At 42.5% G+C, this 14,751-nt stretch overlaps 1 protein-coding gene across 5 annotated transcripts in view; it reads left to right on the top strand.

Moving 5' to 3' along the window:
* adcy2b (adenylate cyclase 2b (brain)) overlaps positions 1-14,751 on the top strand; it is a 78,015-nt gene that overhangs the window by 36,462 nt on the left and 26,802 nt on the right. For all 5 annotated transcript variants that reach the window (XR_015037135.1, XR_015037136.1, XM_085791957.1 and 2 more), the window contains exons 9-13: positions 224-356; positions 8,687-8,863; positions 8,961-9,001; positions 9,102-9,182; positions 13,397-13,466. Coding sequence is in view for 3 of the 5 variants with exons in the window: in XM_085791957.1 (XP_085648083.1) it covers positions 224-356; positions 8,687-8,863; positions 8,961-9,001; positions 9,102-9,182; positions 13,397-13,466 (502 nt within the window). In the remaining 2 variants the exon portion in view is untranslated. The remainder of the gene's footprint in view (positions 1-223; positions 357-8,686; positions 8,864-8,960; positions 9,002-9,101; positions 9,183-13,396; positions 13,467-14,751) is intronic.

The following is a 14,751-nucleotide window of genomic DNA, read 5'->3' as shown; positions in this document are numbered from 1 at the left end:
CCTCCTATACCCGTTGAAAGGCATCTGAAAAACATGGCAGCTGGAAGGGGGAAAATAAAACACATTTCCATCTCCGTCCAGGTCTGCCTAGCAGGGCTAACAATCAAACCTGAAAAGGGAGAATTGCAGGTTACAGTCGTTATAAATAACGCGTTCGATAGGGCCGTTAATGGCGCAATGACGCAAGCTCTTAACCACTCATCATCTGTCCATTTATCCCCAGGAGGGTCCACATCTCGTCAGTGACGCTGGAGCATCTGAAGGGCTCGTACAAGGTGGAGCCCGGAGACGGACAGAGCAGAGACTGCTACCTGAAGGAACATGGGGTGGTCACCTACCTGGTCATCAACCCCAAGGTGAGAGGCTTTCACCGGCACAGCAAGAACACAGTCGGAAAGCACTGTAATTAGTCTAACCCTCTAAACCAGGGCTGGGCAATTATTTTTTCCAGAGGGCCACACTGACTCCGATAAAGTGAGCGAAGGGCCACACAATTCGAAATCGAATTGAAACATTTGACATTTATTGCTGAATTATATTAAACTATATATATTTGGTGGGCATATTGCTTTATAATAGGCTATTTGACAGACCACAATCGATATAACTGCATTTTCAACCTATATCCAGCACAGATCACTGAAGAAACATACTGTATTATATATAAATATGGACTCAAGGCAGATTGTTTTACTATCATCAAAACTTACTGAGCATTAAGTAAATGACTGCATCAATGAATAATATTCACAGACACCTTATCAACTCAAATCCTTTTCAGTTCTGATTCAGTGAGACTGTTCTATTTCTGTAAATAACCCAAACTTTAACAGACCTACATCACTTAATGAAGAAAATATTAGGCTATGAAGAAACACACAACTCCTTTTGCTTTACTGTAACTAACAGCACCAACATGAAAATGATTCAAATAACTAATTTGATTACAAGCGTTACCATTGGTGGATGGAGGCTTCAGACGCACGTGGCTACAATCAGGTTGCACGGATCACGTCAGAATGAGATCGCCAGCGATCTCATAAAATGCTCTTTTAATCACAGTTTGTTAAATTTCAGTGTTTGGGATTGGGAAGTTATGTCGTGATGGCGCTTAGTAACCGTCAGCAGTTATGACGTGATTCGGCTGACGGAGGGTTGTGAAACACCGGCTCGGTCCCCGGTCTCCCTCTGACAGGTCCAGGTGGTCAGAAACTCCGCTGTGGAGAAAACCTGCACCAGAGTGGCTCCTCTCTCTCCTCCGCCGGACCTCCGGTGTCTGACAGAGAAAGAGACTGAGCAGCCTGTCCTGCAGGAGAATGAGGAGATCTTCTACCTGGAGGAGGTTTCTGTCTGCGATGTGTAGGCTCCGCGGGGCCGTCACTGTTTCAAACAGCTGATTAACACGCATCAATAAACGCATATTTTCTTTTCTTTTTTTTCTTTTTTCTTTGTGCACATCGCGGGCCGGATTGAGATGGTCCACGGGCCGTAAAATGCCCAGGTTTGCTCTAAACCTTAACCCCTGCTCTAAATTGCTCTAAACTGTTATCTAGTGGCCTCAGCTGCTTTTTTTTTTTGCTATTTTCACTTTACACATTTTAAAGTGGCTATCTGTCAGAGTATGAAATGTCATTCCCACTATTAGATGGACGACAGCAGCCAACTGGCAGCTCACATGATCAAGTGTGTACCACTGTACAACTAACAAGCTTGAGTCCTTACTACAGTGGCTGTGGTTTAAATGTGACCGGGGCCTCCTGCTGTGTGTTATCCTCTCTCTCTCTCCTTTCTCTCTCTCTCTCTCTCTGGTTTTCCTCTTACTCTTGACTATCTCTATCAAATAAAGCGGAAATGCTGAAAAACAAACAGTTTACACATGAAATGGATTCAGGAAAGTGCTCCTTCAGAACAGCATTTAAAAGATGACACATTAAGTACAGTAAATCCAAACTGGCTGGGCTTTCATCAAACTTGACAGAACACAAACAAATATTGACAGAAGTTATTCGTGCCTCTGGTGGCATTAACTGCACAAGAGGTTAATGTACCTGAGGCCAGAAACATAGTGAAAATAGGAAAATTGCATGACCAGTTCACTACAGTGTCACTGTCAAGGCTGAATCTCAATATAACAAAGAAAAAAAGGTAAATGTATATTCATTGAATTTTTTTTTTAGGATTGAACGAGCGGCATGTGGAGACAGTGGCATTCTTGTGACATTTCCTTTCAAGAATGAATAAAATAAAATAAAATAAAGCCAGGTAAAGTAGCAGCCTGCCAATGACCATCATCTAAGGCAAACTCTATGTAAAAAGATAGTTAGAGTTTGTAGCAGTGACGTAGTAGACAGGCTGCTAGTGTAAACACACATGTTCAACAACACAGTGTGCAGGTGTCAAAGAGCCAGTCAAACTCCACATGGTGAAATCATGATTAAACAGAAACGGCACACAGTTTTTGTTTTTTGAGGGGAGGGGGGGGGTCTCAGCGTCTCAGCTGGGGTCAGTAAAATGTTTTTCTAACAGGCTGACAGTGACAATCACGTGAAACTGAGGCGAACTCATTCATGGTTGTCTCTGATTATACTGATAACAGCCGACCTCCAATGTAGACGCGACATGCGCGCTCATTAAAGCGGCGCGTATCCGCGTACATCGGTGCGACGGCGACGCCGTTTTTTTCCCCCGTGCATGTGGAGCTGTGCGCCGCGGACATGCACGGTTCCCTACGTTGCTGTGTCAGGCAGGTGATTCCACGGAGCTCTGCCCCGTTTCAGAGGTGAAGGAAGCCTTACGGGGTGTTCCCACCAAACGCGATGACGCTTCATCGCGCGTCGAGATTACATGTAAAGTCAATGCAAACACGCGATTAGTCGCGTCATCGCGCCGGGCGATGCGATGGACGCGATAGCGCGACGCGATGGACGCGTTGGCCGCGAAAAATCGCCTCCATCGCGTCGCCCGGCGCGATGACGCTTCATCGCTCGAGTTCAAATAATTGAACTTTTGCGGCGAATTCGCGTGAAGACGCGCCGCGACAGCCTATCAGGTTTGAGATCGTCACCAACGTGCTGACTTACGGACGTACTGGTGTTCCCTTGGCAGTTTAGTCAGAGCGAGTCTATTGACAATATTAGAAGTTTTCTGGTTTAGTTTAGTTTATTATTCAGATCCCCATTAGCTGCTGCAAAGCCACAGCTCTTCACTGTTGCTTTTCCGGTGCTGTTACAAACGTTTCTGATTTGGAGATTCGGACCTGAAAGCCCGTTATCACTGCTGTTTTCAACCAGCGGGCGCTGCGAGCCGGCCGCCCCGTCCCAAAGCACTCAACAGGCGGTCAGTCACACAGTAGTTCACGGAGCCATCTCCTCCTCCTCCTCCTGCAGCCAGAGACCCACACCGCTGTTCCTCTCCCATCTACAGGGACAGGAACAGTGCAGCGACGGTGGTTATCTCAGCCAGAGAATGAAATAGTGGGAGAAATGTTGTTGTTTGGGCGGGCTCGTCGCGCGACGCGATGCCGCGACGAGGCGTTTTTTGCATATTGAACCAGCGTCAAAACTGGAGCGTCTAGCGCGACGCGATTTCATTTGACGCGCGATTCAATCGCGTTCATCGCGTTTGGTGGGAACACCCCGTTAAAGACATCGCCTCCGCGATGTAGAATGTGTTCAATTAAAGTGACACTAACACATTATATAGGCCTATATGTCCATTACACACTGAATGACACATCCCATGTCTTTATTTATTCAGTTTATTTTAATAGTAATAATTATGACTAACATTCAGTGAAGACCTAAAAATCATCTCCAAAATGGAAATATTGCAAAGGTTTTTTTTGTTTTTAAGCATTTTTAATATAGAAATGTTGGCCTTCTGAAAACTATGTCTATCTATATGCACTCAATACTTGAAATTGCCTTTCCATGATATTGTAATGTACTTATTTGTTAATGGTGAGCACCCCCCCCCGGGAAATTCCTCTCTTTTTTGGTCCTGACCCGTTTGCATCCCTGGTTTATTAACCTCTCCGGTCTCTGACAGTGATAATGTGTCTTCTTACTTTGTCTACTGACTTGTGAAGTATTAATTCACAGACAAAATACTACATCTTGACTTTAGCAATTTAGATTTCTGTCTAGATTGAAACTGGATGTTTCTGCAGCACAAAAATCCCCCAAATTCTGAAGATGAATGAACCACAGGAGTTTACAGTCATGTGAACAGTTCTGTGACACTAAATCTAATATTAATATGCTGGCATGCTCACAATAGCAATGGTTACATGCTGATGCTTAGCAGGTATTGGCTGCTTAAAATGTAACATCAGTTATATTGAGTGGTTGTTGAGAGACTCAACTCAGAGGCAGACTGTTGACAGAGCTATGGATATGTATCTGACAACAGCAGTAGCAGCTAACCTGCTTTTATTAGTGGATTAAGTGTTGACGTTATGGAGAAACAAAAAATCATTGTATTCACTTCACGTAACATTATCCAGTGTGTGTGTCATCAGTCACGACCCAGTCTGAATACTCACATCCAGTAATCATTTATGTGTTTTGGTGTTTTGTAAAAGTTCATTTGGACGAGTCAGAGTGCAGCATGCTGAGTGCTGACTTTCAGCACCATGGACAACACCAACACTTGGTGCGCCGGTCACGATCAGGTTTCCACAGAAAAACACCACAAGTGAAGAGCTAAGAAGTGCAGCTGAACAGTTCTGACAATGTCAAGTCCAAGACCAGTGTTTAGTCGTTCTCTCCACTCAGAGGAGACGTTTGAAGTGAAGTCTGCTGGAGACCTTGTTTAGCTCCCGTCTAAGGACTGCTTCAGGACATTTAAGAGATGTGAACTTTCTGCTGAGGACACCTCTATATAGAATATACTGTTGGCATCCAGTCTGTGAAAAACCATGCTTCACAGTCCTGCTTTCCCAGTCCCTTAATAACTTGGCCAAGATTCTCCCACCCCCGTAAATATCTGCAGAGAGAGAGAGACCTTCCCTTTTCCTGTTCAAGACGTCCTGTGTTCACTGTCTGCTTTCCTCATAGATGTAGGGAATCTCAGTGCAACCGTGCCATCTCATCTCTGAAGAATTAAGGCCTTCATGCTGTCCAGTGCCTATTTGGAAATGCCATCAGTGTCGCAGAAAGCCGCGGTGTCTTTTCAGCTCCAACTCTTCCAAATCTGCTCCTTTGGCTCCTTTTAGGCTTCATGTTTCCATCCTCTGATTCATCTCCAAAGAGATTAAACCAGGGACCTTTAGCTTCCACATGAAGTCATCGCCTGACTTCATGACGAACAGTCACATCTCAGAGTAAACATATTTAAAAAACAGAACGGTTTATCAGATGTTTAACAAACTGAAACAACAGTTTCACAGAACATTTCCTTTATTTTAATCCCTATTAGCTTCCGTACATTGTTTGCTAATCTCAACAAAAACAGCAATAATCAAAATTATAGTATGTAGATAAACAGATAAAAGGCCAAACTGAAGAATAACTCTACACATAAATAATAATCAATAGTAACTTCAATTAAATCAAAGATACAGAAAACACAGGCACATCAATATGTGATAACAAATTCGGTTTTGAAACAAAACCCACTGTTTATAATGATGAAGGGGAACATGAGCCAAGGAGCTTAAGGCCTTAACAGTTTGCATGAAGATCAGAAGATTAATATGAATATAGTTTTTTACGTCTCAAACACAGACGTGAAAGAAAGGACGTGATTGATCAGGAGTTCTATGAAAGTGTTCTGGATGTCAGAAAAAAGGATTAAAGCTGTAAACATGAATATATTTCAACATCCTTTATCGCAGTATTTGTTGAAACTGCACCAGCTGTGCTTCAGTTTGGAAATGAGAAGTTATTTTGGCAACAGTTCAGGCTGTGTGTTATCAGCTGCCTATTTAACAGGCTCTCTGTTTACTGCTGTGCATGTCATGGGAGTTTGGTACTTAGACTGTTTGCATATTTTTCATTAACTTTTTCTAGTGTGCTATTTATAAATGCAGGGTAGCAACACTTGAGAGGGCTAATTTACTGTTCTTCCATGCAGCTCCACAGTAATGAAGCAAACCAGCAGTTTTAGGTCTACAGTAACTGGAGCCTCCAGGCGTAATCAGAAGTCACGTCTCCACGGTGATGTTAAAGTCCTGCTCTGTGAGCTTTATTTACGTTAATGGAGATAGTTTTCCAATATCCTATCCTAGGTTGTAAAAAGGCTGTGGGTGCCGGTGACATTTTCAAGAAGCCCCGAATGGATCAAGGCCAAATGTGGAGCATGGATCACAGGAGGTGTCACCTCCGCTGTCATTGTCATTGATTGTCACTGTCAGAGCTGTACGCCGCACCCCGCTGAAAATGAACACAGCCGTTGCCTATTTCAGTTCTCGCCAGCTTTTTTTGTGCCGTGTACCTGTCTCTGTTTGAAATTAAAGTAGATCACCAGAGGTATGGGGCCTGTCACCTCACCATGATTCTGCCCATGAACGCCATGAAATACCCTCTCCATTCAGGCAAATATACTAGAGGGGGGGGGGGGGGGGACTTTCACTCTGGCTGCTTTATGTCTCTACAGTGCAGCAACATTTGTTTCAACAGTAAAGTGGAGTGCAGTTTGTCAGAGGGACTTGGCACACCAGCTGCAAAAAAAAAAAAAGGAAAGAAAAGGAGAACTACATCATTCTTGACTAAAAGTGCTTTAAGTGGCTCAAAAACACTGAGAGGAAGGTTACACAAGTCAAGAGCTGTCGTTTGATCGCCGTTCACAAAGCACCCACCTCGTCCTTCTCACCCCACACCTGCTGGGTACACGTGTTAACGTCCACCGCACACAAGTTGCAGTTGATGGATCAAAGTGGGTGGTGGGAGCATTGTGGTGTTTTTTTTCAGAATTGAAGGGTTTTTATGTGTTGTTTATATTATTCACATTATCGATAGTGATACTTCGGATTACTGGACGTAGAGTGGTGTCAGGTATCTATAGTCATTATGTGCTCTGCCAGTTCAGAGAAGCAGCAGGAGCTAAGCCATAGCTGATCTCCAAAAACATGTTTTAGCCACTTAAAACATGCCCACACAAATAATCCAATATCAGGTGACACTTTATTTTTTTTTTTATTACAAAATTTTCACCACTTTATCTTACAAAAACATGGTAACATTTATTTCAACCATTGAATCAGAGTAATCCCACACACAAGCACGTCTCTGCTGAGCTCTTTCCGTGTGATCCATTGTGCGCTGCAGCTGCTATACAACCTCCAGGGTGATTTGCTGTTATATAGATGAAAACTGACGTGACTGGATGTGCTCGTGCAGAGGAATACTGTAATTCCAACTGTTGTGAAAATGTACTTCCAAAGCAAAGGCCTGTTTCACGTCAAGATGAAGTGATGAAATATTCAAACATAAGGAGGACTTGAGGTGATGTTGGCTCCTTTTTTTGGGGCATTTTGGCTAAAACACATTTTTGTGGATGATCCAGTCCCCTGCAGCACATCCCTCCTGACAGAGCACTGATCTAGATCCACTACCGATAACGCACTGACTATAGATGAATACCTCACACAACACTACATCAAATAAGTATCACTGTAATATGGTTGGGATGGAAACTTACATTGTCTCTCTGTCATGAAAAGGAACCAACTGGAGTTGATTCTACATGCACAACATTTCGTTTTTAAAACATGGTATGAAGATGATTCACACAGAGGGCTTTGGCACATTTTTACAGTTACTGACGCCAAAATCACTGCAAAGTTTAGTTTAGTTTATTTGTTTGCACCCAAAAAAAAAAGACAGATTAATAAACCCTGGCAGAGAGACAGGAGTTACAACAGGTGCAACCCGAGACGAGACCCAAAGAGCCTGTACATGGCCTCAGCTCAGGAAATTCACAGTTAAACGTACATAACAAAGAAGAAAAAAAAACAATTTACAACAAAAAAATATATGTATTAAATGACAGTAGGAACAATAAACATCTTGATAACGGTATAATATCAATACCATATATCAATATAATACTATCAGTAATATCAATAATGTAAACTTTTTTAATAACAACAAAGTTAAAATAAAACAATAAACAAGGCAACTCAATTCACTCTAGCAGTAACATACAGTATAAAATCAGTCATTTAGTAGAAGATATTTAAGTCTACATTTAAGCACTGAGATGGACGTGCTATTTGTTGGTTTTAAATTCCAGATTGTAGGACCTCTGAACTTAAAGGGATAGTAGCAAGTGGGGTTGTATGATCTGCAAATAGCCCCTAAGTAGAAAATAGGCCTTTTCTTTGGGTCCATTCACAACACTGTATGTTGTAAATCTCTGGGCAGGGCTATGGGCTGGCGTTGCTAACGGGAGGAGTGCAGAGAGTCTTCTACTGCAATTAAAGTACTTAGGGGCTATTTGTAGATCATACAACCCCACTTTTAAAAAAAATGCTACTATCCCTTTAATACTGAACTGACCTGATGTTGTACGGGGGAATTTACGATGAATGTGTGTAGCTTGTGTGGTTGGGTATGAGTGAATGGTGGAGTTTTCAACCAAAGAAATAATTGAAAACAATAGGAAAAGATGCAGCATTAATGGTCCATTTAAACGTAATGTAAAGCATAACGTTAATGATCCCCTGTTGTCTTGGTTTTGTCAGACTGAGAGGCACAGCCCTCTGCTGGGTGTGCGCTCTCGTCCGTCTCTGGATGGTGGGAAGATGAGGGCGTCTGTCAGGATGACCCGCTACCTGGAGTCCTGGGGAGCGGCCAAACCCTTCGCCAACCTCCACCATCGAGACAGCATGACCACGGACAACGGCATGATCAACACCACCGTGAGTACAGTCTTCAGCTCATCTCTCCTACACAACCGCACACACACAGATACAGTTGTCAGTTATCAATTAATCAATGGCCTGACTCCTGTTTCAGGACGTCCCAATGGGGCAGTACCACTTCCAGCGACGAGAAAGGTGAGCTCCCCACTGAATAATTAATCATGATACATGTAATCACTCTCCTCTGGCTTTGTTAAGAGCTCATAATCCGCCTCCGTCTTTGCTGTGACTGCAGGTCCAAATCTCAGAGGAGGAGGTTTGAGGAGGAACTCAATGAGCGAATGATTCGCACCATCGACGGCATCAACTCGCAGAAGTAAGAGTCATATGTGCTGCTCATTCTGTTTCTGCATCACTTTACACAAGTCCTGTTCAGTCACAGGAGCAGCACAAACACCAAATCTCAGAGGACACAACTTCAGGAATTCATTTAGCTATTACACACTGAACCATGAAGGCTCACAGAAACCTCTCAGTCAAATACAAATGTAAGTTACTGTAGTCAAAGGACGTGATGTGGTTTAGAGTCTGTGTTTTGAGCTGCAAAGAGAAAAGCATGAGGAACATAATCTAGTGTTTAATCAATAAACCAACTCATTAACAGTACTTTCTTTAATCTTTGGTGTTACAATTCATGTTTTACACATGGACTGTGAATAAAGATGCAGCTTCTGTGACATCACCCATTGATTTCTAACAAGTTTCAATGCTCAGAGTGGGCTGCTACACTGTTGCCATCTTGGCAGTACCTGACTCTCCCAAAAATGGACAAAGAGGAAGCGCATGCATGGAGCTGACACTTTGGTGCATGGTGGTTTTGTGAAAAATTTACTCTATTCCACCTGTCACTCAAAGCAGCACACACTTGATTATACATAACTTTAAGCCTTAAAGCCCCAGTGTGTAACTTATTTGGCTTTTTATTAGCAAAAATCAAATATGTCTTTAATAAATACATATTTCACTGAAGTGGAATCATACCTGCATACAAATGAAAGCTTTCTGGTACCTTAGAATGAGTTGTTACAAGTCGTTACAAATACATAAGTGGGCGACGCGCCGAACCGAGGCGGCCATGTTGCATCGCCATTTTTTACGTTGAGTGGCAGCGTGACCGTAGGTAACCACGGAAACTGAGCGGAGCTGTGGGCTCGGCCTGTTAAAACTGTCACCACTGTGTAGTGTGAGGAAGGACGGAGGCACTGGTGTTGCATTCAGGTGCAGTCAGGCAGACGGCCGTCGGCAAACCAACTGGACGTCATTTTACTCCACCAGAGAAAGACGGTAAAACAATACCACATCACCATGACAAAATATTGTCACGCCTGTATTGTTTTGCCTCGTGCTGGCGGACCACTTGTTTACATAGACGCTTGTTTATCCTGTTACATGCAGCGTCTGTTGTCTGTCTGACGTCTGCCCCATTTAGCAGCCCCCGCCCTCGTCATGGATCTATTGGTCCTCGTCCCTACGTCACCACATTCACGCGCATCCCTTGGCTGCACACACAGAGAGGACCGCCCCTTTATGCCGTTCTCTCTCCTCATTGGATAAAGGTTGTAGGATACAAGGAAAGTTTTCTCCTGGGCTTACAGCAGAGCAGAGTGACTGACAGACCCGTGTTTCAGACCAAACACTCTATGTAAGTGATTGCTGTCGGAAGATAGAACTATTTAAGACTTATATTAACAGAAAAATGTCGCTTACTTCTGCTTTAATCAAATTGAAACTCACGAGTTATGTAAAAATCTACCTCCTATAGAGTTGTCATGAATGAGGATGGTCATTTTAACATGGGAGTCACATTTGGAGCCAGCCTCTAGTGGTCATTCAAAGAAACTTCGAAGGCTGCTGCTCGCTTTTACTCAAGTAACAGGAGGTGCACAATATTTTCATTTTCATTTAACCAAGGACTGTTTCACTGGGCTTATTATCATGTACAGTATCTTGTTATTTATGAAGCAAGGAAACATTCGGTGGCATTATTCATCATTTCATAAAACCAGAAAGTTTAAATTAAATTAAATTAAAGCGTAACACACTAAAATAAAAATGCAATGCAATTAGGAGATAACTTTCAAATTTGAGTCCCATCCAGTTAGTCGTCATAGCTTTGATAAACAGCTGGCAGAATCTCTACTTGCAGAGCTGTGCTGATTGATTTTACACATACAAAGGCAAACACCTACAGCGGTTCTGCCTCTCCAGCAGATACTCACTGATGATTAACATGTAAGAGAGAGCTCTCGCTGCTTTTTTAAGCTCCTTAAATCCAGCACCCCAGACACCCTCCACTCCTAAGTCCTCCAAACCCAGGAGCTGAACCAAACAGTCCCTTATGCCAACCGGCGCCAAGACTAACTGCCCCCTCTGAAACTCCAAATACCAGTCAGACTAAACCCAATTACTGCACAGTGTAATGAATCTGTAGAATATCTCTTCACTGTCAGAGATACAAGGCAGAGGCAGATCCAGACCAACTACTGAGGCTGGCTCAGTGACCGCAAACTGGTTATCAAACAAGGACCGCCTGAAAAACGAACGGCAGCACAAAGAGAACAGAACACGTGATTCAACAGATGAGGTTGATGCAGAGTTGCAAATCATTAAATGAAATTATAGCTGCTGCGCAGCGATGGGTCGGGTCCGGGCTACTTTTGGGCAAATTTAGGCAATTCTGAGCAACAAACAGGAGAATAGGAAGACAAGACAGTTGTCCTTATAATGTCCAATTTGGACCAGTTGAGGATTGAACCCACAACCTCGGGAACCAAAGACCGTTGTCTATCGCACTGAGCTAATTGACAAGTGGCAGTTCAACAGTGGCTTCACAAATTGAGTAAGCCATTCACTGTCGTGTAGGCAGATTTGAAACCACAGTAAAAAGAAAAATCAGTTTTTGAGGTAATGATATGTATTTGTTAAACATCTACTGTGACTCTAAGATGTTAGGAGCCTTCGCACATAGTCCAGTCCAAGCTATTTGGATTTTTAAAATTAGAAGCTTGCTGTGGTGCCACCATTAGGACAATTGTCTTGTGTTTCGTGTTGAGGACATCTGACATTTTGATCTGTCATCATCATCATCACCCTTGCTGGGACTCGAACCCACAGCCTCTGACACCAAGAACCAGCTCCTAACTGGCTGAGCTAATTGGCTTGTAGTTGAAACCTGCTGTGTAGCTTCATTTATCCACTCAGTTGAGCCAGTGCCCGGGCAGCTGTTGTAAAGGCAGATTTCAAAAATGGTCAAAAAGTCAGAAATTATGTTATCTAAACAAAAATCTGTTAATACATAAATGGCATTTAGACAGCAAAACAGCTTGAGGACATGTGACATTTTGATCTGTCATCATCATCATCATCATCATCATCATCATCATCACCCTTGCTGGGTCTCGAACCCACAACCTCTGACACCAAGAACCAGCTCCTAACTCGCTGAGCTAATTAGCTGGTAGTGAGACCGGCTGTGTAGCTTCATTTATCCACTCAGGTGAGTCGGTGCCCGGGCAGCTGTTGTGATGAAATGGTCAAAATTTCAGAAATTCAGTCATCTAAACAAAAATCTGATAATACATAAATTGCATCTTGACAGCATGAAAATGTTGGTGATTTGTTTTTAATGATAAGTGTTTTGCTTCATAAGAGAAAATCTGATGTTTAAAAATTCCACACTCACATTGATTGCAGTTGTTCCCATGAGAGCAGAATTCAAAATGTTCTCAAAAATTCAGTTTTTGAATTAAAATTCTGATATTTGCCAAACTTCATTAACCATGACTCCAAAATATTCTAATTTTTTTTCAGGAAGTTTGAAAATGTATTTAGCAAGAATTTGATGGTATATGTTTACAGTAGTGTTTACAGTCAAACGTTTTCATGCACTGTAGGCTCAATTTTTGCTTAATCAAAAATCCGAGAAACAAGTTTTGTGGAGGACAGTCAGGAGATGCTCTGTAGCAAGTTTGGTGACAATTGAGCAAAAATTGTGGGAGGAGATACATTTTAAAAGTTTTACAGTTATTGAAAAAAACAGAGTGATGGACTTCATAATTTGTAATGAGTTTAAGTGGACAAAAGTTTCAGCAGTATTGAGGCTACATTGTGGTGAAGTTTCAACACTGTAGCATCTACCGTTGGTTTGGTAGGAATTTTTAAAGTTTTTAAATTTAAACGCTTATTGTGCCCCCCCTAGGAGGAGGGGGCACATGTCCTTGGAGTTGAGTGAATCTGGCATGGGGTCGGATGTTTCTGTGAAGTTTGGTGAGTTTTCGCCCATGGGAAGTATGACTTCCTTGGAAGAAGAAAGAAAGAAAGAAAGAAAGAAGAAGAATTCCTAGGAATACAATAGTGTCCCGGCAGCTTAGCTGCCCGGACCCTAATGAGGAAAGTTTACTTTCACCATAAAGCAGCTTTGATCTGAACTGAATAAATAAAAACAAAAAAGTTGTCATCTTCACATTCAGTTCAAGGATCTGCGTTTGTTAGGGCTCTGTCTGAATCCGTCTCTTTCACTTGTGTCTCCAGACAGTGGCTGAAGTCTGAGGACATCCAGAGGATCTCATTGTTCTTTCACAACAAAGCTCTGGAGAAAGAGGTAGGCGAACGCATACAAAACACCAGGCAGCATTCAATTTTATAAACATTTCTGGTCCACCTTAGCCCCACTTTTCCACAGAATGATAACTGAAACTCAGCAAAACTCCAAATTTTCACCTAACATGAATACAGCATCAATCATACTTCTCCTCAAACCCAATAAAGACCCCACACTGCCCTCAAGCTACCGCCCCATCTCACTCCTTAACGTTGATATAAAAATCATTAGTAAAGCACTCTCCCATAGATTAGAAGAAATAATTCCATCCATTATTCACCCGAACCAAACAGGATTTATCAAAGGAAGGAATTCATTTAACAACACACGCAGACTCTTCAATCTAATGCACCATTCTGCCTCACCTCACCATAAAACCATTATAGCTACCTTAGATGCAGAGAAAGCCTTCGACAGAGTAAACTGGTCATTCCTCATCAAAACCCTCCATAGATTTGGCTTTGGGGAATCGTTCATTAACTGGGTCAAAACACTGTACACCTCACCTACAGCCACAGTCATCACTAACGGACACACTTCACAAAACTTCACACTGCACAGGGGGACCAGACAAGGATGCCCACTCTCCCCCCTTTTGTTCACCATTTTCATAGAACCCTTAGCAGCAGCAATTCGCCAAAACCCCCTCATAACTGGAATCCAAACGCCCAATATGCACCATAAAATCAGTCTTTATGCGGATGATATATTACTCTTTATACAGAACCCGCAACCATCACTACAAGAAGTAATCAAAGTCATCAACTCATTTTCTTATATCTCAGACTATTCTATTAACTGGAACAAATCCTCCATACTCCCACTAAACTCCAACAGTGTGGATGTGGCAGCCCATACATTACCCATTCCCTTCTGCACAAGTCACATCACCTATCTAGGGATCCACATTTCCCCCAGGCTGTCAGAGTTGATTAATCTTAATTTCACTCCTCTACTCAAAACAATAAAGGATGACCTCCAGCGATGGATGAACCTCCCACTATCCATATTAGGCAGAATAGCAACAGTTAAAATGACAATTCTACCCAAAATTAACTACCTCCTCTCAATGATCCCGACTCACCCATCTCCCACCTGGTTTAATTCCCTCGATTCATCCATCAATAAGTTTTACTGGAAAAATAAACCCCCAAGAATCAAACTGGCCACCCTTCAGAAAACAAAAATACTAGGCGGACTCAACGCACCAAACTTTCACTACTATTCACTTTCAAATCAACTCCGCTATATCTACAAATGGATTCACCCCACCCAGTCAGATAAT

The sequence above is a fragment of the Trachurus japonicus genome, chromosome 11 (genome assembly GCF_045865225.1).
Source record: "Trachurus japonicus isolate A0001 chromosome 11, Traja_1.0".
In the NCBI taxonomy this organism is placed as follows: domain Eukaryota; kingdom Metazoa; phylum Chordata; class Actinopteri; order Carangiformes; family Carangidae; genus Trachurus; species Trachurus japonicus.
This window is presented reverse-complemented; position numbering and strand designations above follow the sequence as displayed.